The sequence below is a fragment of the Pleurodeles waltl genome, chromosome 5, assembly GCF_031143425.1.
Source record: "Pleurodeles waltl isolate 20211129_DDA chromosome 5, aPleWal1.hap1.20221129, whole genome shotgun sequence".
NCBI lineage: Eukaryota > Metazoa > Chordata > Amphibia > Caudata > Salamandridae > Pleurodeles > Pleurodeles waltl.
The window spans coordinates 776747542-776771273 of record NC_090444.1 but is presented as its reverse complement, the minus strand read 5'-3'; the positions used below and the strand labels follow the sequence as shown (position 1 = coordinate 776771273).

The 23732-nt window shown below is 41.7% G+C and overlaps 1 protein-coding gene across 5 annotated transcripts in view; it reads right to left on the bottom strand.

Moving 5' to 3' along the window:
* Nucleotides 1-23732, bottom strand: part of RRBP1 (ribosome binding protein 1) — a 287797-nt gene that overhangs the window by 189734 nt on the left and 74331 nt on the right. For all 5 annotated transcript variants that reach the window (XM_069234754.1, XM_069234756.1, XM_069234753.1 and 2 more), the window contains exons 3-6: nt 22869-23017; nt 17983-18105; nt 6816-6968; nt 3698-3816 (exon numbers count right to left, since the gene is read on the bottom strand). In XM_069234754.1, coding sequence (XP_069090855.1) covers nt 3698-3816; nt 6816-6968; nt 17983-18105; nt 22869-23017 — 544 coding nt within the window. The remainder of the gene's footprint in view (nt 1-3697; nt 3817-6815; nt 6969-17982; nt 18106-22868; nt 23018-23732) is intronic.

Below are 23732 nucleotides of genomic sequence, written 5' to 3'. Positions count from 1 at the left end.
GAAGGGGTGCAGAGAGATGCAGCAGTAGTTCTCGAGCTCACTGGGGTTGGTGGAGGGTTTCTTGAGTAGGGGTCTGACCTCTGTGGGTTTCCATTGGTCAGGGAAGGCGGTCAAAGGTGATGGATACATTGAGAATGGAGGAGAGTTTGCATCTTATTTCCTTGCCCCAGAGGTTGAGAAAGTGGTTGGGGGAAGGGATCGTGGGTACTCCAGTGTGGACGGAGTTCATGATGGCTTTGGTGCTCTGTGTGGTGAGCTGTTCCCATACGGTGAGCGCATGGGTTTGGGTGGCGTCTGCTGGCGTGAAGAGGCTATGGAGGGTGGTGGGTTGCGGTTCGAAGTTTCTGAAGATGTTTATCTTCTTTGGGAAGCAGTCCACAATGGTGTTGCAGAGTTCCTGGGAAGGGGAGATTGTGTTCTCAATGGCTGACAGGAAGGAAAACTCTGATAATGCTGAAGAGTTCCTTGCTGTGGTTGGAGCTGGCCAGGGTGCATCTCTTTGTGTCTTTTAGGCAATGATGATGTTTGTTGAGGGCTGATTTGAAGGTGGCTTGGTCTGTGGGATCTTTGCTGGTGCACCATCGTCTTTCTAGACATTTACAGTTGCATTTCATGATCCCGAGTTCTGGTGTATACAAGCCGGCTTTTTTGGTGGATCCGCTGGTCTTGGTGGGCTTGATACGGGTGACTGTCGGTGCAGTTGGTGATCAAGGTGGAGAAGTTCTTGACGGCCTGTTTGAGGTCTGTTGGAGGGTCAGGATGGGTGGTGTCGAGGGTGTCTGTCCATTGGATCTCCATTAGATCTCTTTCGCTTTGTTCCACCTGCAATGGGAGGTGCTTGGACGCTTGGAGACTTGGTGGTGGTGAAAGGAGATCCTACTGATGTAAAGTGGATGATGGTGTGGTTGGTCCAGGTGAGTTCAGTGAGATGACTGTACTTGACTCTGTCACTAGGTGTGAAGATGGGTCAAGCATCTCTCCTGAGCTGTGTAGGAGGTCAGTGACCAGTTGGGTGAGGCGGATGTTGTTCATGCTTTCCAGGAGGTTGGTGGTGTCTGTCTTTGGGGTCAGTGAGGTAGAAGTTGAGGTCACCGAGGAAGGTGTAATGCTTGGAGTCAGTGGCGAGTCGGGTGATAAATTTAGGAATAGCTGTGACGCGGTCCTGGGGTTCTGTTGGCGAGGGTGCCTCTGTCGACAGTTTGGAGTTGGAAGTTGAGTTGTTCCATGATCATGTACTGTTGTCTTCCGTGGTAGTGCGGGGGGGGTGTTGGGGGTTGTATTATGGCGATTGTTGCTACCCCAGTATATCAACTTGTATCCGATGGGCATCACAGTGGTGATTTGGGGGGAATAGGAGGGGGTTGAGCCAGGTCTCTGTGATAAGGATAACTTCGGGGTGATTGTGGTGATGGTGTCCCAGACTCCGGTGGCATGTTTACAGAGTGATTGGGTGCTGAGCCGGAGGCAGTGGAGTAGTTCTGGGGTGATCAGTGAGGTGGGTGTGGTGAGGGTTTCTGTGCGAATGGGAGGTTCTGAGTTGCAGGTGAAAAGATAGTGGTGTCAGGTGAAAGGTCCTACCATTGATCGAGGAGATGTGAGGCAGCAGTTGTTGAGGCATCTGAGGTCCAGGGCTCGGAGCCCTGATGTGGAGTATTTGTGTGCGGCAAGAGGGCCAAGGTTCCTGACGCTGGGTGCTGTCTAGGTGTGGACAGGCGCAGACGGGCTTGCCTTTGGTGCGCTGGAGTGCCAGCAGCGTGGCCATTCTGTAGTCTTCATTAGGTAGGTGCAAGGGGGTGGGGCTGAGTGGTGGGAAGTGGTAGCGGTGAACGGGCAGGAAAGGGGCGAGCAGCGATGTAAGCTAGCTTCTAAATAACAGCGCAGTACAAAGAAAAAATACAATTTATGAACAAATAAGGCTAAATGTAAACTAATTTAAACTTACGGCATGCAGCACAATAGCTGAATTATAGGCAGCACAATAACAACATTCAGGCAGCAAATAACTAGATTGCAGGCAGCAAAATGAGCTACATAAGTAAAAGAACTACAGTAACTGTAAAACCCAAAGCAGAATGCAAATGACAGAATGGCAGAGAGACCTGCTGAGGCAGTGGAAGGGCAGCAGATTGGAGATGAGACACTATTTTATTCGAAAGTCTCCTCTCTCCAGACATCCAGTGCCCCAACACAACCTCACCTAGACCTGAATGTCCAGTGCATATCTGAAGCATGCTTGAACCAAGACCAAATTCCTGTTATTTACGAAGAGCAACAAATAGGTAACAGTACAAACCTGGTTCAATGACACCTACCTTGATGGCTTCCAACCCAACTTTAACCACGTGCCAAATCACATGGATTCAATAACTTTCCTTATCAGCCTCACCCTCAAGAAGCACATTTCCCAAGAAAACTAACAAAAAAAGACAGGCTTGGCCCGGCTCTCTCTTTTAATGAAAAAGCAATTGTTTTTTCCAAAAAGTGACTCGGAGAACTGCTGTTCAGTCCCACTGTTTATCTTGCAGGCAAGGTGACAATCTCAAGAGTGGAGACTAAGAAAGTGCAAAAAAAGAAAAAAAATAGGATAGCAGGCCTTTTCCATCTATGCACTCAGGATAGGAAAAAAAAAAAAAGAGACCTGTATCCATAAGGACAGTCCCAACGCTGTTCCAAATTTAGGAAAGAGTTGAAGATACACTGCTTTAAAGAACACTAGATGACAAAACAGTGACAATCCAATAAAAAGGTCAACAAGGGATACGAGAGAGGTACCTAATGCTTGCTTTTGACCCAGTATAGCGCTTCACTGCCTTTTTTGTTAGGTTCATGCTATAAAACGACAACATCTATCCATATACTGCATTTAATATGAGTTACTTTTGTCAAAACAGTTGTTACACATTATCAATTTAGGAAGGACTAAAGGATGACCCAGATCTACGGACATTCCAACCTGTAATAAGCAGGCTGCTCAAGAATACCAGAAATGACTACTCCCTTCACTGAGTCATATTACTGGTGTTCCAAATACAGTTCCTTCCATGAAAAATACCTTGTAGTTCTCAACTTATTTAAGCAAGGCACATTTATGTACTTTTTAAAATACATCATTACCAATTTGTTGAATTAAAGAAAGCAATTCAAGTTAGCCTAATGTATTTCAAGTTATTGAGAGAAACTGCACCATAGTCTGGCTATTGTCACTGAAGAGCCTCTTTTAAAGATACAAAATCGAAAACATGAACATTTAGGTTTTTATATGACAAAAACCTTTTTTGGAGTTACAAGAAGCCACTAGACAAGCAAATATGGCAATTTGTGATGCATAAGCACCAATGGAGATTTTTCAAATCCAAGGATGAACTTGCTTCCTCTTAATTACTCCAGTCCCTTACAATTTCCTGAGTAACACTTTCTGCAGGGTCACCATGCAAACTGGACAGGAACAGTGTAGAAAGAGACATCCTCATCATGCTTTAATCTTGACAACCTCCTGTAATAGGATGGTGAACTATACTTCAATTTTCACAGAGTGGAATCTACAAATGTTTGTGACATGAAATGTGTTTCATCGTAAGTGCAGTAATTTAGCACTTCATACTCATGAATGGAGGTAGTAGACTTTGGCAAATAATTAACCACAATTACAATCAATGAGGAACACTCTTCAGAAATTTAAGTTTCCATATTTTCTTACTTGCTTTCCATTTGGCTTGTTGCTTGGTTCAAGGCATCTCTTAATATTGAGTTTTCTTGCTGGAGACGAGTGAGTTGAGCATTCGGCCCATTTTCCAGCTGCTCTTGAAGAGACCTTATCTGTGGAAAACAGGGAATACCTTTAACTTCACAGAATCCATATAGCAAAGCAGCAGTGACAGACAATTTTTGTTAAGGGCATATCCAGCATCACCCTGTTTAGTATAAAGGCATTTTCTGGATGTGGTGGTCTTTCAAAAGGGACATATCTACTTCTTCTAAATATAGATGTGCTCACTGTGGTTTCCATGTTTTGAATGTTAAGCTTGTGAGCACACATAGGCAGTTGACACTGCTCATGTTCCAGTAAACACTTAAAACTTACCACACAGAAGTACAGCAATTTGACCTAATGAATAAGGGCCACCATACCGCTCTAAGTCTGGCTTGGTACAAGCAGACATGGAATTTAAAATGTATATGTGTAAAACCTTGCAGAAGAAATACACTAGTTTGTGTATTTGTTTAAGGTTTTTATATAGTGCTACTCTTCCACTAGCGTGTCAGGGAGCTTTAAATTTGATTCCAACCTTTTTTAATTGGGTGACAAGGGAATGTCCAAGCACCAGGTGCTATTCAATTTTCTTGATTTTATCTTTCAAATCACTAGGGTATGTAGGTGAGTTTGTATGCGGTATTTCTGTAGCTAAAAGGCAGCAGAGCGCTAAATATGGTGAACGACCGGCATAAGGTCAACAAGTAAGAGACGGAGCTGGATTGTAATGGTTAATGCATTGTGATGTTGTGTTGTGCTCTATAAAGAAGCAAGTCTTAAACCCTCCTAAACTGGAGTACCACCATTTAGAAGCAAAGGCACAAGGGCTTGGACAGCAGTTCTGAAGTCGCTTCTTGAAAGAAATGTGCACAGTACCAGTTAGAAGAAATTAGGCTCTTATGTTCAGACGAACTAGATGTCAAAGGATATGGTGGTGCCATCCACTAAAACTCACTGACCATAGAGAATACGCAGTCAATATTTGAGGTCTGAAATTAAAGTTTTGAATTTTTCTATCAAATGTAGCGAATAGCCATTGCCAAACTCTTTATGATTAAAGGGTCCTGATTCTACTGCCTAAAGTATATTCATAACCTTTATCTAACAAAAAACCCTCAGGTCGTCTTTTCTTCACCATAGATAGGTTTACTCTCTCTGTATAGACCCGTGATGATGTGAGCTATTAACAAGGTGTGAATTTAGGGGTCCTGAAAAATAAAACTGCTTGTTTTTGTTTTAGTAAAACCCCTAAACTGACACAATCACTTGGTACAGCATACCTATTGGCCACTGTTGGACTTTGAACCCTTTATTGCGTCTGACATACTTCCCTTGAACAACATCTTTACTTTGTCACCATTTACTGCTTTATATCAATATTTTTTGTAAAACATCAGAAACATTATTTTTAAGCTTTGCAGAATTTAGCACTAGGGTGATCGGTAAATAATGTAAATTAATTTATATTTGTGTTTGAAGCTTGAGCTATGGATAGTGGTAGCATATTGGAGAATTATTTAATTAATGTTTATTGCAGGAATACAATTGTTTCATTTAAACTAAATCAATAAGGTTTTAGGCCTAAACTTTGTTTTAAAATAATGCAATTCAATAATATTAAAAATAAATATATTTAATAAATTAATAAGTTAGACTTGGCATTAGAGTCTTAATGTGGTTTAAATTTATCCTTAATGTAAGTTAATTTAGGACAAGAGTAAGAACGAACTGAATGCAATAAAAGGTAATATAATTTGAACTTATTTTACTCAAACATAATCGCTTAGGAGGCTTTGGTAAGCAAGAGGATTCAAATATGTTTATGATTTCATTTCTGCAAATGTAGTTAAATAGAGATAAATATGGACAGAAAAAGAGTTAGGGTTGGTACTAATGTACTCTAAAAAACTAATTTTATTTAAATTTGAAATGGGACAAGGGTTGTGTTAGATTGAGTTTACTGACTATTTTAATTAATGAAAACAGAATTTAATTAAATGTAGGCTTACTGTAAGGGCTAGCATTGATTAAATAAAATTGTAATAAAAGTACATTTTTAAGAAATTAAGGAAATTGTTAGTTTTATGGTAATCGGGAGACAAACAAGGCCAATGTAAAGTTTGTTTCAACCTTATGTAGGCAAAGTAAAAGTAGGTTAAATATATGTGGGGAAGTAATGGTCTGGGAAAGTAAATGTAGAGATGAAGCTATACCATCTACTGGGCACAGAAGAGTGGAGGATTGGAAGTGTTTGGCTACAATTCCTGTTCTGCTCAGGAGGTTAAGCACCTCAACCACTATTATAGCTTTGTGTCACACATCTTCCCACAAAATCGTAATAGCTGTAATGCCATCAGAAAAACTTGCACACTTCAGCAAGAAACAAGCCTGTTGCACCAGAATAACCTACGGCGACTGGTCAGCTTTCACAATTCTTCAAGCCTAATGGGTCTAACAACTAAGGTATAGTACAGCAGATGTTCTGCTGCAAGAGGACGACACAAAGCGCTCTTCTGGGGGAATCCACATTACAAATAACATCCATGGAACAATTTCTTTGTCTTAACGGCCAATAAGAAAATGTGGTGCTATCACTTGCATTAAGAAATGTTAGGGCTGATGGCCCTGCACTGCCTTCATGTTTAAAGCTACAAGCGTACTTCTATAAAATAAGAATTTCTTGGACCAACGTCTGTTTCTGACTAGTGACCAACAAGGTCCTTTTACAGGTTCAATATCTGAAAGTTAAAGACATATCTATATAATAAAAAAGAGAAAATATGTAGGCCTTCCTCACGACCAGGTGCCCAAAAGGTCCAGGATTCACAAACAAGCAGGCTACACTAGCCCCTTGATGTTGGAGCACACATATGAATAGGGGCACATAACTAGAATAATTGTTATCAATCATGCCAACAATGCGGTTGAGTGTACCCAACAATAAGAATTCGGGGAGATACAAGGGGAAAAACATTTTAAATAATTAAAATCATTCACTATGAATTAGACAATATTTAGACCAAAAGACTCCATGAGTGTCGGAGCATCGTATTGAATACTATACCTTGCCCTGCAGCTCCTGTGTCTCATTAACATGGTCCTGATACGTGGCCTGCATGCGAGCCTGTACTGCATTGATCTCCTGTTCACGAGTGACAAGTTGTTCTTTCAACTTAGTTTCAACACTAAGTGCTTTCACCTTCTCTCCAGCAAGTTCCTTAAAGGGATAAGAGTATGGTGTAAGAGGAGGGGTATTAAAGTGTACATTAACATTTCACCTATTGAACGTCACGGGGTGATAAACAATTGAGAGGTTAGCTTCTTTTCGACTGGTATGGGGACATTTTATTAAGCAACAACAAAGCCAAAGAACAGGATCACACGGAAAGTGCTGCTATGAAATTGGTCTAAGTGAATATATACATTTGAATGAAACAGGGCATCAGAGTCACCAAATCATCCAAAATAACTAAGTTTGTGTTATCAATATAACTCTAGTACATTGTTGTTCAGCAAAAGATAAATTGTATTTCCAAATTTCAAAATGCAGGGAAAACGACCTTAAATATTTAAAAAATACTGTTTTTGGTATTCCAGTGTGTATGCTGTACTGAGATTAAACAATATCAGCAAAATAAAACCCACAAATAAACAAAATATGTTATAGGTCTTTCATTGAAGGTATTTAAAAAAACGTTGGACATGTACTTCCTTAAGTGTTACTCCTATGCAAGGAGTGAATTTCTGACTTTTTAGGAAGTCTCAGAGAAATGGTGGCGCACTTTTGAGAACCTGCATATACAAATGTGCTACAATATACATTTGCGACTGATAAGCTTTTCTTTAAGAAAAAAACATACTTTTCCTTCCTTGGAGAAATGCCTTCTCCAGCACTGCCCTCTATTTTGGGGGTGTTCCATCCCATTCTCAACTTGACAAAGCTATTACAACCGTTCTACAAGTATTTTAGGGTAAGTAAGTACATGCAAATTCTCAGTTAACAGCCACAAACAAGCATGATTCTGTGAGTTGTCCAACTATTACGAGTAGACATAATCAGGAATAGCCATGAACCACACGTCGGAATAAAAGTGCTCACAAAGCAATTCCACTGTAGCTGCTAGATTTCAGAGTATGCAAGTTCCATTTTTTAAAGCAAAATCTCACTTTTCAAGATTCGGGAATGGGATTCTGCCAAGAGAAGGTACATTTTTGTGCACCTAATTTGTTTTTTATGGTGATAAATGTCCTCTGTGGACATTCAGGGCCTGATTGACAGTCTCATTAAGGAAACTCAATTACAATGCCGTTTTAGCATAGATATTCCTAAGGAATAATACCAATGCTTTTAAAACTAATATACCATTTCACTGTCTCTGCTAATGCAATGCTATTAGAAAGTGATCAGTCTGTCAACAGCCTGACCTAGCCATTCCTTATAAAATACATAACATGGTGGAAGTACGTACTTTAATCACTCAGCAGCCTGCAGGTCATGTTCACTCACAGAAGCCGTATCCAACATGAGCATACAACATACCTCCAAAGACCACAATGAACATTTACACATGCACAAATTATACAGGACGCGCACTACTTTAATTGTACCTATGCAGACAGGCCAAACGCAAACTGGTGGACAAGTGCACTGAGATCAGCGACACAGGTACAGCAATTGGTGCTTTCCAGTATACGTTCTTCCTCATGACTCTACATAGGACACATTCAAAGGCTGCAATTTACATTAGGGATAAACATCTCCACGAATTTCATAGTGATTTCCTCTGCATCGTCATGCCTGGCTTAGGCATTGACAAACAATACTTAATTTCTCAACTTTATTAGCAGTAGATATGAAAACGTTAACCCATACCCGAATAGGTCCTTACAGACTCGTCCACAGAAATGTGCTCCGAGCCATATAGGAGGAGGAGGTCAGGCGAGCAGGCCCAGCATTGTACTCTCTAAATCACTATGCGTGGCAGGCTGCAAAACAACTCGGCCCTTTTACTCCATGCAATTCCCATTTGTGAATAAAAGACTTGTGTGCATGATAAGGCCAGCTGCATTTCTGCATTGAGCAAACTTCTGTCTATGAGGTAGGGGCCCTTTCACAAATCTGGCCATATATATTTAAAAGTGAGGTTTTGCTTAAAAAAAAAAAAAAAAAAACAGTACTGCACGTGCTATGTATACAATTGATTTACCAATCATGTTTATAGTTTTACAGAAAAACATGCATTTTTTAAAGATTATACACTCTAATTATTAAGAGATCTGCACCGCCGTTTTCACACCAAATACTCATGAATTTGCTGATCACTGGATGGCACATCTCCTGCCCACAAATTACTCAGGGGGAGTATTCCTGTCCAAACACCAACTGTTGGGGTGGAATTGTCTTCTGCATGGTTGGAGAAATGTACCCCTGTCCTGAATGTACAACTGTAATGTTATCTAGATCCCAAATGCTGATTTTTTTGTCCTAGGTAAACAAAGATCATGCGTGTGCTCCATGGCATAGGCAGAACCATACGTCTATAAAAGATTACCTGGAACCTGCAGAACACTGTATAGGATAGCAATTGTTGTTCTGACTGAGCATTTAATGTTATTTTATGCAATTACAGTGTCAGTCTGCACCTGAATTCCAAACTTCTTGGGATAAACTCACAAAAGGTGATAAAAGGAATTCTTACCAATAGCCTACATAACTGGCAACTGCTCAGGCCAGTAGTTCACCCCATGCTTTTTTTCACCCCTGGTACCCTTTTAGACAAAGGTGAGATGAAGCAAATGGCCAGCAATGGGATAATTTACAACAAAATGGTGTAAATAATATTTATGCATTTAGAGAGCTGTAACACCTTGAACAAAATTCACAGGAATCAATCCCATGTCTGATATTGTGAATGAAGACAGAAAAGAATAGTAAATGAATAAAAAGGCATACCAGTAATGTAATTACGATCAACTGGTTTGTATAAAGGGAAGGGGTAACAAAGGATTCTATGAACAAGAAACGAATATCTGTCCAGCATATTCGTTGTACATATTTTGATACATCGATTCACTGAGAGAGGTGTGTTATTGCCGCTTATTACAAGGAACATTTCCAGAGAGTGTAACAATGTAGTTTAAGGTATGTCCCGATGCAAATAAAGGTAAAGAAATGTGAATCAACGTTTCGGGCTCCTGTTGCATGAGTACACAAGGCCTCCCTCAGGACTAAGAGTAGTAGATAGTTAACGCAGAGGACCCCTGGAACAGCTCGTCCGCGGGGGGGGGTACAATAGGAATAAGTTTAGTTATTATGATACACGTGGTATTACACAAGGAAAAATTTTGAGAATACTTTGGGGGGGGGGGGGGGCACAAATTACTTTTCAAATAGCCACCTCAGCATGGACCCGTGACTGCAACATGGGACTACAGAATTTATCGGACATTCCCGCATTACAGACCCATGGTCCAACAATCCCAGCCACCCAGAGCACTTTCTCTTTTTGTCTAAGATTATCTAGCCATGCACTAGTTTCTATCTTTTCACTATGTGCTTTGCTGGTAAAACATTTTTATTAGAACTTATTTGCTTGAAAATTTCTTCCATGGCAACTTCCGATGAAGCCACTATTGCTAAATTCAGTGTACTAGGCATATTTTGGGGGAAAACACTTTATTTTATATTGCAGTAGCAGAGTTAATTGTTAGCTCACTAGTCTGCATGGTAAAGTGTTTTTGTAAGAGTCGCTGAATGTTTTTTTTTTTTTTTTTTAAAGGAACAGAGTTTGGAAAGGCAATCTTCTGATTCTCTTAGGCAAGGGTTTCCGATATCCCCTCCTCCCACTTCTAGCTCATGTGATTACAAGCCTTGGTAATCAACCTACAAACATTTCTACATGTCAAATACCACAGAGGTGTACATAGCCAATTTTCTCGCTTTAGGTTTGTTTGCCATTGCCTTTAGAAAGGTGACACCTAAAGATAAATCCAACTTCTACTGAAGGTAGAAGCATTATCTTGCAAAGCATGAACAAAGCTCTGTTATTATTTTATGACTCACAAGTCAATAAATTACAAACCTCCCTACAAAAAGAGAGTTCTGAACTTTCTGCTTCTGCCGCATGCCATGTCCGTCAGAGAGACCATAAAGTATCAGGCCAGCCTGCCTTGAAGAAGCCAAATGTCTATGAACAATCAACTTTCTATTGTTCTAGGCACTTCAGAACATTATGAGAGCCAAACCTCAAGAGGAATCAACATGATTGCTGAAGCACGTGTGCTTTTGGGACCCTATCATTCCGAATACACAAGCCTTTACCCCATTCTCATAAGAGGTAATTCCAGAGAAAACCGGTACAACTGAAACCTCAACGTAGAGAGAATGGGGAGGAGTATAGCAACTATCTGTGAATAAACCAGCAGTTTGAACAGCTAGCTTTTAGTTGATATTTACTGAAGCCCCAGATGGAGTCTATGCCACAAAGGAAAGTCACAAACAATCCCATCAAGGAAATCCTCACCATACAACACATTAATAACATAACAATTACTCCAATACTACTGCATACATCAAACCCCTCTTCAGAAATATTTCTGTTAACTCAAATTAAGAAATCAATTTCTGACCCATCTCAAACATCTCTTTGCCCACTACACAACACATTCAATGCCCGACAAGCTCTCAAAGTAACTAGGTTCAAGAACGCTTAATGCTCTCCAGAGGAACACTATTAAGACCGATGTCCATTTGAAAAGGCATCACAAGGAACCAGAACAGGCTGTAGCAGGGTCAATAATAATGCAGTACCTCTATAATCAACCTCAAAACCCTACTCGACTGAAAATGCCTATTAGGAATCATGGAACTTGCACTTGCGCTTTCAGAAAGGTTGTGGATAGCATCCATCTTCCCCTTATATTAACATGTCTAATTCTGTCAGAATGCAATACTCCATTTATATCTCTCCCCCTCACCCTTACCGCCCCATAAACTGAATCCTTGTACTAGTATGATACAGTTATACTGATGACACCTGGTTTATTCCACAGTTCAACCCCCAATCTCAACTCTCAAAGAATAGAAAAATTGAGAAAAAAAAATGTTCCAACAATCTATTACACTTCCCACATGCACCATCTCTACACCCCCAAATGCTTACCATTACCCTCACTGCCACCACACCACTACCCTCGAACTCCCAGGTTTCTCAAGCAAAAGTTACTAAATAAAAATATGAATCTGTAATTACACATGGATGCTGACCTCGCCATACCAGACTGATACTTCTAACTAGTTCTACCATCCACAGAATAAAATAAATTATACTGCATGTCGCCTTTTCTCAATAGTGCTGGCAATAGCTTGCCAGGTCATGTCCTATTTGGACTGAATAGATCAGGGGTTCCCAACCTGTGGTCCGGGGACCCCTGGGGGTCCACGAAGCCTCCTCAGGGAGTTCGCGTCTGCTCAGAAAATAAACTAAAATTAACAGATTAGGTCCCCCAGCTTTCAGTAATGGCTTAGTAGGGGGCCCCCGGATTCCAATAATGATTCAGTGGGGGTCCCCGGGTTCCAGTAATTTTAAAGTGGCGGCCCACAAATGTGAAAAGGTTGGGAACCACTGGAATAGATTATAGCTGGATCAAACTGCATTCTTCATCCACAGGCCACAATGGATATAAAACAGAACAGCCAAACTACTTGTCTATGACTAACTAGAGATCTCATCTTGGCTCTTCAATCAATCATTACACTGTGTCCTCAATCATCTTGGAATAATGTTAAGAGCACTGTGTGTCACTTTCGAAACCTTGACTGTACTGAATGCAATTTCTTCAATGAGGTTTGTACCACACGTACTTTCCGTCCTATCATGCTCTGTAACATTCTTGCCTTCCTGTTAACTGTAATCCATTTTAAGAAACTCAACGAGAGTATATTTTTACTGTGCATACATCCTTATCCATCTGAAAATCTATGCCCCGTATTTCTTGCCTTCCAACACTCTCACACATCTGTTCCATTTCAGATAATTTCACATTCAGGAAATGAGTGAAAGAAAACCTTGTATTTCTGCAAAACCATCTTGTCAACATCAGCTCATCGTGCATCTGTTAATACTGATGATTCAAGCTCCTGACCCCACAGTATCATCTACTTTTTTATTGTCTATTCCCTCAGCCCACATCCATCTGCAGCCGGAGGAAATACCCATGGCATACATCGCAGTTTGCAAATATTAAATACCTTGTATTAACTAAGTCAATGGATTTCTCGAAAGCAAGGCTTATCTTTTTCAGACGCTAGGTTTTGTATTTGCAAATAACTTGAAAAGAAGAAGGACATTCCCAAATAAAATTACTGAACATTTATCACTAGTAGAAAGGCTAGCAGAAAGTGTAACATGCATTACATCAGCAAGTAGACCATTATTCGAACAGATAACAAAGGTTGCAAATATTGACCATATCCCCTTGGGACATTGTAGTTTTTATAGCCGTAAACAAATATATATAATGAGCCCTGTCGTTTACTCCAGTTTGACCTCTCGGGTGCCTTCAATACTACTGATCATCAAATCTGAATCAACAGCATATTAAAATGCATCAGATTCAACACCACCACACTCCAGGGGTCTACCTCTTTCTTTCAAACTGAGATCTGATTGCTAAAATGTCCATATACAGATCACAGTGGCTACAGATTACTTACAGAGTAGCATCTCCTCTATGGTCATGCTCAACATCTACATAGAGCACCCACAAAAGCCCTCCTTGCTGAACAAGGAATCAGAATCAACAAATATACCAATGGCAACTCTACCTGGAAGTGTGTTTGAGGAAGGATCACAACCGACTAAAAGGCTGCCTAGCACTCTCACATGTGTGGACGTGAAGTGCCATAGTGAACACCTCCAGGAAACTCATATCCAATTGTGGTTCTTTGACATGAAGCTGGTTACATTCGCCCCCAAGGTTAGGCCAGACACTATGGAGTCTTAAATAAATTGCCAACAAGTCCTCTTTCAGAACAAACACTTTGGAGGAAACCTATGCAGCCTTGATGCCAGGTTTATTATTTATGAAAAGGAAACCTTACCTCTCAGTATCAAACTTCAGGGCCACAAAGCACTGGCCCACTCACACCTATATTGGAACAAGTGCTCACCGATGTCCCCGTCTCCACATTGCCCTCTCTGATAGGGGATCCTCATGCCTCCTAGCAGAAGCACAAAAATATACTCATACCACACCTATTTTGACTGAGCTACATTGTTGGCTCCTACATGCCTGCATTGCTTTAAAGCCTTGCGCTTTACCTACAAATACTAAGAACAGGTGCGCCAACTGATATGGCTGAAAATCTAACTACGTTAGAAGGCCATCAAATCCCAAAAAAGCTACAATCTTCAAAAGACATGAAATAAAGGAAAACAAAAAGAAAAGACCCAGAGAAAAGACTTTTCAATATGTCTGGCAAGGTATGCAACAGCATATTTCCTCACATCAGGCTCACACAATCGCTCCTTAAAGTTAGAACTCTCACCAAACACTAGCATTCCTGCTTCTGCCACACAACATCTACTAATCTGGACTGTGAACTTGTCACTAAACCCAAAGCATATGAGGCTACAGCAGTTGTTTTCCAATTATACTTATCCACAAGCACCTCCAATCCAATACCCTTTCTGGCATACTTCCTACTACTTGAGCTGCCCTTTTAGGTAGAGAAGTGTCACTCTGCCTTTGACAACGTGGCACTCTGCAAACCTATGTAGAATACCTATAAAAATTGCAGCCCAACAAATGGACTACCTTCAGAGCTGTCCTTGGGAGATGCTAGAGGAAAGCATCTCACCTGTGGATCAAACAGTATATTGAGTCCACAGAAGAGGCTACAAATACATTGATTTCAGAACAAAGAAAAGGAACTGCAAAATTACAAAGACTGAAAACCTTTCTAAAACTCAACAAAAGAAAATTCATAGAACTGTCAGACATCCTGAGACAATCCTGGCATCATCCCATTTCATACAACATGATGGTTAATTTTCACTTCAAAATGGACCAAATGAAGTCTAATCACACAGATGGTGCCTTCAAGAACAAACCATCTCCTAGGGAAATTGCATTTCTATAAAACATACAACAACCGTTCCTAATAAAAAGTGATCAAATCTGAACTCCTGAACCATTTGCCCCAGTTTCTAATTCGAAAGTTATGAAGGAGCTAAACTTCATGTGCAACACCATAATAGAGTACAGACATGGACTAACAAGTCCTGCACTTTATCTGCAGATGCACCAATGACACACACTGCTAAGAGGGGTCCCCCCTCCATAGCTAAAGCAAGTGATTATTAGGCTCATCTGAAACAATTGGCAAGGATCACAAAGATATGACGAAATACAGACTCATCTCCAGTTATTCTTCTGTTGGCAAAGGTGCTAGAATATGTTCTCTCTTCTCAGAACCATTTTAATGTGGGCACAATCTCGCTTGTCAGAGGCTATCACAATTCTACCCTCACCATAGTACAGAAATTGATATCATGAACATCTATGAAGTTGCTCAATTCCGAAGAACAGGGAAACAAGTCTACCCTGGCCCAGTTCAATACATGTAATACTGCAAACCGCAATTGCCTCCTTCATCGCCAATAAAACCGAATGTGCAGCCAATGACTCAAGAAACATTGGTACAAATCACACCTTTCCTCTGGTATGCGAGTGGTAATCTTCCTTCTTTGCCGACATCCTTCATCATCAAACCCACTGTATCGTAAAGTTCAACAATGTCACTGATCTTATGTAATATGTAAAAGGCTATCCAAAAGGTATTTATTAGTTGCCAACTATCAAGTCCCTTACCACATTTATGCCAATGACGCACAGATGCATCTCAAAACACAAGAAGATAACAGAGGTTACAAACAACAGATGCAATTCTTTGCGCAGGTCGAAACTGCATGCAATCAAATAAGATAGCGATCTTCATCCATGACCAACTGAACCCTCACCTGATGATCTGCATGAGGCTCCTTCATCCACACAGATGGTTTGCCACCCAACCAGGGTGTCATCTTCAAAACTCACTCATTCTGCACATCACTGCAATGTGAAGTGAACCGTCTACATCAGGCAGGTTCTTTAGGGAGTTTTCATGCTACTCTTCTCACAATAAATGTTGGAACAAGAGCATGAGCTTGGGATGATGTTCTGCTTAAACTACAGCCACAGTGCCTATGTGAGGCCACCCTGCCAAAACTAAAAGCCAAGACATTCAAAGTGCAAGCTGACTTCAGAGTCCTTTTGTATGCAATTGAAGGCCTCACACCAGACATTCTCCAAAGAGGTCTTTCCCTAGCAGACGTTTAGGTTGACATCACTTAATCCAATTTCACCCCCTTAAAATTAGTTTCAAGCTCTGGAGAGGCGGGGAAGATATATTTTTTCTGGAAAAGTAGGCACGAAAATCCCAAGAGACAATAAGACCATCTTCTAATGATTCAGTGCCAGGAAGGAAATACTTTTGATGTCCCTAACCAGTGGTGTGTATATCATTTTACTTTGGGTTAAATAACTGTAGTAGTTAACAGAGGTATACCATGAAAACACTAGGTACCTGTGGTTATAAGGTTCAGAAAAGAAGAAATTCTCACCGATAAATGATACTCTTTAGAACATTTAATGTAAGAAATAAACCAGAGATTGCATATACTTAAAAATGACAATATCTCTCGGTTTTGTATGAGTGAGAAAATAGGTTTTGTGCATAAACATAATACACGTGATATAGTAATATCAGTGCATCACACAGAGTTAAAAACACTCAACCTGGGTAAATTCCAGGGTTCATAAATAACAAAGTTTATGGAATTTTGATCCAATAGGTATATGAAATCACCATCAGAATTCAAGATGGTAGGACCTTGAGACCAAGTGATGGATTGCAGGGTAGGCCAAGGAGGTCCACGATGCAGTCTTATCCAATTAATGTGTGGCACATCAAGGGCTTCATGAATAATCTATTGAGGGATTGAAAGCAAATGGATCTGGTTCCCATGAACAGAGGGCCTGGATTGGGCCTGGCAGTGTGGCCCTGCCGTGGACTTGAACAGAATATCCAGACACACATCTAGATAGATTTCTTTTTTTTTTTTTTTTAAAGCAGCGGCTGGAAATAACCGTAACTGTGCTTCAAGCACAGCCAAGGTTATTGCAGACTACTGATAAATAATTATGTTCCTTTTCTGGGTTGAAGAAAAGCACTTCCCAGATGTGGGGAGTGAGGTTCTAGTTTGTTAGTAGCTTGACGGCAGCTAGGTCCCTCCTGCAACGAAAGGACCGCGACTTGAATTTATGCAAGAGACGCTTAGTTCAATGACAACATCAGCTGTGATTGGCCAACACTTGGATCCTGGCAAACAGAAAGTACTACTATCCTCCCAGGAGGTTAGGGCATTTAAGAATACTTCGTTCAGGGGCAGAGGGCAAAGGTGAGCTACTGGAGAACTATTCCCAGTGGCTTTCGGAGAAGCAGAAAAGAGTGAAAAAAACAGAGGAATGATAAGGATAGTAGAAAGAAAATAATGACTAATACTAGGAATGAACTACTGTAAACCAATCATGTAAGCTGTTATTTCAAACATAATTGGTTTGTGAAAGAACAGGCAATTAGCCCACAAATCACACAAGCACTGTGGTTCTCAGCTAGACATGAAGTGGAGTTTAGGAATGCCCCGTACTCTTGCAGGTCAGGTACCAACATGTAGGACTGGACTCAATCACCCTCCATAAAGCTATACAGCTACTTACACTAACTGAGAAACAACTTAAACTAACTTAGGGCAACACGCAATGAGCTGCAGAAGCCTCATCATACAAATATTATTGCGTGAGTGGCAGATAGGGATGGACAGAGAGGAGTGGGTCTTTCAAAGATAAAACATGCACGTTCAGTTTTGTTGATCTGACACTGTAATTAAATTAACTAATTAAACCATCGAGAGATTACAGTTAACAAAAACAGGATCACGGACCCTTGGGGTGGAATCAAAGAACATTTCATTAGAGGCCCTGGTGTGCTTTTCCCTGCCAGAAAAACACGCACTGGTGTTCAAGCAAATCCCACCCGACAAAAGTTACTATAGATACATGAGAATAATTGAGGCAGCCAGGGGATTCAATTAGGTTTACAAGGGCTTAGAATAAGAGAAGTACACTACCTTACTAAGTTCTCGGAGTTTATTTTTGGCAGCTGCGGTGTCCTCTTGCTCTGCAGACAGTAGTTTTTCCTTATCCTCCAACTGGCGCTTCAGGGTGGTAACTAGGTCACCTTTTTGTGTAGCCTGTGTATGAGAGCACCATTATTAGGAGAAAAGAACACATGAAACTTCTGACGCATTCTAAACGTAGGTGTACGTAACGTAATACACAAGTTGAGAGCACCGAGAAATATTCATAAATGAAACCGAGATTTTCTCACTGCATGAAGCTTCGTCTCGGGCAGCCAATCCACACTGGCAGCATGCATGCTTTAATCTTTCTGGGAAGAAGGGGCCAAGTTCACTGCTACCCCACCGGATATGACTTGTTCATATGAACAAGCAAGACCCACTGCATGGAAAACATTCTGAAAAACTACCCAGGGTACAAAAGGCTCTGGGTCAGTGCTTAGTTTGTAGTGGACAAACAATGGGGCCCGAAGTCTTTTTTTGTTTTTGTTTTTAGGAACCAAGCACTGACGAGACTGCCACGATTATGGAAAATCAAAAATATGACTGCCTACTTGAAATTCCTCCTCATTCCTCCTCTTTCCTCCTTGTAGGAGGCTGGCCTGGTTTGTAGTGGGTACCGAAGGTACTTACACCTTATTATACCAGGTCCAGTTATCCCTTATTAGTGAAAGGTAGGCAGTATCTATAAGCCAGGCTCTAGTGGTAGCTGTAGCTGAGCAGCCAATGCTTATCTAGGAGACATGCAGAGCTCTTGCAATACCGCTGTAGTCACACAGTACTCACACACATGAAAGACAATACTCAGTGTTACAAAAAAAAGGTACTTTATTTTGGTGACAATGCCAAAAATACCTTAGTGGCTATACTCCCTTAGGAGGGAAGTATTATACACAGTATATACACTAGTAACCTAAAACAGGTACACAGTCAGAAAACAGTGCAAATAGTGAAAATCACAATAGGTTGCAATGGTCCTAGGGGGAACACAACCATATACGAAAATAGTGGAATGCGAATGTCGGTTTCCCACCTACGCAAGTGTAGTGTGTAGAGGGGCGCTGGGAGTGTAAGAAAACACCAAAGGAAGTAATAGACCCCACTCCAGAGCCAAGGAAAACAGGAGTAAATCACAGTAAGTTTCCTAAAACACACAAGTCGTCGTGATAGAAGATTATGCAAGAACCAGAAGAGACTGCAAGACACCAACGATGGATTCCAGGACCTGAAGACCTGTGGAAGAAGGGGACCAAGTCCAAGAAGCACTGAAGAGTCCAGGGAGAACAGGATCCCTTGCAACCCGGATGAAGGTACAAAAGAAGAACCACTGGTGAGAAGACAAAGTCAGTAATGCAACAAAGAAGACAGATGTGCATTCCTGGTTGGTGCAGAAGATTTCCCACACCAGATGGATGAATGCAGTCTGGTTTGCGTCGCTGGATTCTGCCAACAAGCCTTGGCACACGCAAAGCCTGCAGTTGGCAGAAACTGGCGCTGCCCGGGACCAGGTGGGACCTGGTGCCCTCTACCCAGGAGGGGGAGACAGAGGGGGCTCTCAGCATCTCAGAGAGCCTTCAGAAGACCAGGCAGCATGCACAGGAGTCCCACAGAACGGGGACAAATAAGTTGCAAATGGAGGCCCACGCAGCACGACACAAAGGGTTCCCACGCCGCCGGAGAACCACTCAGGAAGCTGTGTGTCACAGGATGGAGAGCTGGGGGCCTAAGCTGTGCTGTGCACGAAGAACTTCTTGGAAGGTCGCACACAAGCCTTGGTAACTGCAAATCATGCAGTGCATAGGGTACTGTCTTGCGTGGGGAGGCAAGCTCTTACCTCTACCAAAGTTGTACAGCTGGACCTTGGGTCTGTCGGGGTCAGTTTAGACCACCACACGTGTTGCTGGATCCACGCTCGTCATCTGGAGAGGGGACCCACCCCATGGTTAGTCGCTGCAGAGAGGTGCCTGCTGAAGCAGGGAAGTGACTCAGTCACTCCACGGGAGATTCCTTCAGTTCTTCTGGTGCAGGGGGAAGACAGGCAGTCCTCTAAGGATTAAAGGCCTGGAAACTGTTGCAGCTGCTGGCAGGAGCTGAAGTTACAATGTTGCAGAAGTCATCTTTGCTTTTTTGTTGCATTTTTGTAGACTTCGTGGAAGGTTCAGCTGTGGTTCCGTTGGTAGAAGATGAAGTAAAGGATGCAGGGTATTCCTGCTGGAGTCTTGCAATCCGAATCCGAAGAAACACCCAGAGGAGAGACCCTAAATAGCCCTTAAAGGGGGATTGGTCACCTACCCAGGTAAGAACCTATCGGGGGGTTCTGACATCACCTGCTGGCACTGGCCACTCAGATGCTCCCAGAGTGCCCCTCCACCTTTGAGTCCAAGATAGCAAAACCAGGGACACTGGAGGAGTTCTGGGCACCACCCCTGGGGAGGTGATGGACAGAGGAGTGGTCACTCCCGTTTCCTTTGTCCAGTTTCGCGCAAGAGCAGAGACTGGGGGTCCCTGAACCGGTGTATACTGGACTATGCAAGGAGGGCACCATCTGTGCCCTTCGAAGCATTTCCGGAAGCTCTGGGAGGCTACCCCTCCAAAGCCTGTAACACCTATTTCCAAAGGGAGAGAGTGTAACACCCCTCTCCCAAAGAAAATCCTTTGTTCTGCCTTCCTGGGCTTCAGCTGCTCAAGCAACAGGAGGGTAGAAACCCATCTGTGAGGTGGCAGCAGCTGGGGCTGCCTGGAAAACCTCAAAAGGTTGGTATGGCAGTACTGGGGGTCCACTGTGAAGCCCCCAGAGTGCATGGGATTGTCCAACCAATACTGGAATCTGTATTGGGGTACAATTCCCAGTTGTTAGACACCTTACATGGCCATATTCAGAGTTACCATTGTGAAGCTGTGCATAGGTATTGACCTATGTCCAGTGCTCGTGTAAAATGGCATCACGGCACTCACGAAGTCTGGGCAAATGGTCCTGGACGATGTGGGGACCCTCACACTCAGGTACTTTGCACCCAGTCTTCAGGGAAGTAAGTCCTGAAATATAGGTGACTTCTAAGTGAACCGGTGCAGAGAAAATAGCTATGAAATAGTGAATGCACTATTTCACACAGGCTGCAATGGCAGTCCTGTAGAAGCCTGTGCATGGGCTCCCTATGGGTGGCAAAAGAAATGCTGCAGCCCATAGGGATGCAAGGAACCACAATGCCCTGGGTACATAGGTACCATATACTAGGGACTTATAAGAGGGACCAGTATGCCAATTTGGAGTGAAATACTGGGCTACCAGTATATAAGGACAAATTTGGAACCAGAGAGAGAATATGCAGTGGGGTCCTGTTTAGCAGGTCCCACCCTGAACGCTAGTCATGCACACACCTGTTTCTCAGACAGATCAGATCACTAAGTCAAGATTTAAGGCCAGGCAAAAGTTCACTTTCGGCTAAAGCCCAGTGCCTGCCAAGGGTACTAACAAGCTGATGATAAGCAGACCCCTGATGTAACAACCAGGGGTTCAGTGAGGAAACTTCAGACACTACTCCAAGAGAGTTTCCACACTGTCTAGCAATCAATTATTGGATTCTAAAATGCACAGATTTAAACACCACCAATGTAAGATCCTGTCCAGAAGTAAATACATCACCTTTATCTGGTAAAGAAGTGTACAGCATTAAAGACATACATAACTGGCTCACCTTCCAGAAAAATCTAAATCTAACTAAATGCTCCACCACTAAGTGGGCCTAGATCTTGACAAACTGCTCATCTCCAACTACATTAGTCAACTCGTTATCAACATTCTTGCCTTCAGAGAAATCTACTAGAAACTGAAGAAGGTCTGTCTATTTGTAAAGCCGTCTTTCTAGTCTCAGCCCAAAATGTAGAGCACTCAAGATAAGCAACAAACCCCTACCAACATCCTGCCACCATCAGTCATACCTCAGCGTACTTCTCAAGGCCTGCAAGCATGCTTTGGACATTTAAGATTTACTAGTCAAAACCATCTGTCACATTGCTGGACTAATAATATATTTTGGTGATGGAGAAATCTCGATCACTGATGACCTCATTCCCGAAAAATGAAAAAAACATCCACAGGAAAAAGAGGATTCGGGGACACAGGAGGGATTTTGAAGGGGGGGTGGTTTGCCCTAATTCGCGCTGATGAATTAACTTACTCTCTTCTGCATCTCATCCAGTTCTTCAAGTAAGTAGCCATACGTTGTCAATCAAACAAGGAACTGACTACTTCTCTTTGGAAGAAAGCACTAATTCACTGAAAGCAATGCTCTCCACCACCGAGCTTGAGCCATAGGAGGTCAGGCAGAGTAGTGCACTCACTCAAAATTGTATTGGTCCAACAAACTTTCCATTAATGACAAAGATTCTCATATATCAGAACCAAAGGGCAAATCTGGCAAAGAGGTATACCACCTCCCATTCAGAACAGCTCACAAATGTGTCAACAAGGGTCAATATTATAACCAAGGGTGATCACTGAAGCCACTACACTACCCATGTAACTTCCTGCTCTTCTTTTAGCTGGGATGATTTGTGGGCAGGCATTTTTCTTTACTCCTTATGGTTAAGGCACATCTCCACTGGGCCAGTCGTGTGCACTTCTACATTTCACTCTGGAACATCATGCAATATGTACAACTCTTCACAGGCTGCAACTCTCTGCTGGGCCTGTATTCATAAAGTCGAACAGGTTCTGATGCTGTTCCAATGTGTTCTAAAGAGTAGGTTGTCAGAAGGATGTAAGAGATAGACTGTTTACTACCAAACGGAATTTGGCACAATGGATGCTCAATCTTTACAAAGATAGCACATGAGCCAACATGGAGTGCTGAAAAAAAATAAGAAATGTATTTTACCGTGTGCCAGGTATCTTGTACAATGCCTGATTTTTCAGTCAAAATTTCAATGAGTCTTTGAGCTTCTCCTTCGCTGAATGCCATGCTTCTGACGGTGGAAAGGAGCGTGTTGTAAGGCAGGTAAATCGGTCCATCAGACTCTGAATGAGCTGAAAGTGTAAAAAAAAAAAAAAAAAGTAAAGACTCACTTTATAGAAATTAAAAACACCTGAAGGTGTGTATACGCTTTAGCACCAGATGGTAAGAGACACAGTACGGTGGTTTAAGCATTATTCATTTTTTAATCCATTATGTTCATGTACACTTTTCTAAATCTCATTTCGAACAGGTTTAAAAAACAGCTAACATTTTGACGTAATGGACAGACAAATGCCAAAGGCAATTTGATTCCGTATATTCTCTGGCAAGGCAGATGCAAACACGACCTTTCTTTCTGGCGATCATAATTTTATCCAAAATACTGTCAAATGTTGTGAAAATGAAGAGTTCTCTGTTTATAACAACCCTCTATAAAAATCTTTGTTAAAATGAATGACAAGAAAAAAAAAGTTCACCTTTTCTCTTCTTTGTTTTAAAGGGTGTTAAACTTATTAATTGACGTTGTTTCTTCTATTTACACTGTATGTCATTAGCACAACATGAATATCTGTGAGGGCTTTAGGATTCCGTGAACGCTGGCAATTCGGCTAATACCAAAAGCAACACTTTAAATTAGCATATGATAAATAAAACAACACCTAAATAAATGGAGAGAAAAAACATTTGTCGATTTGGGAAACCGGTTTGAGGTCCAACATCCCGCATTTTAACATATGACGATTATAGTTTTCCAGATTATAGAAATTATCAAGCACGCTACTTGCT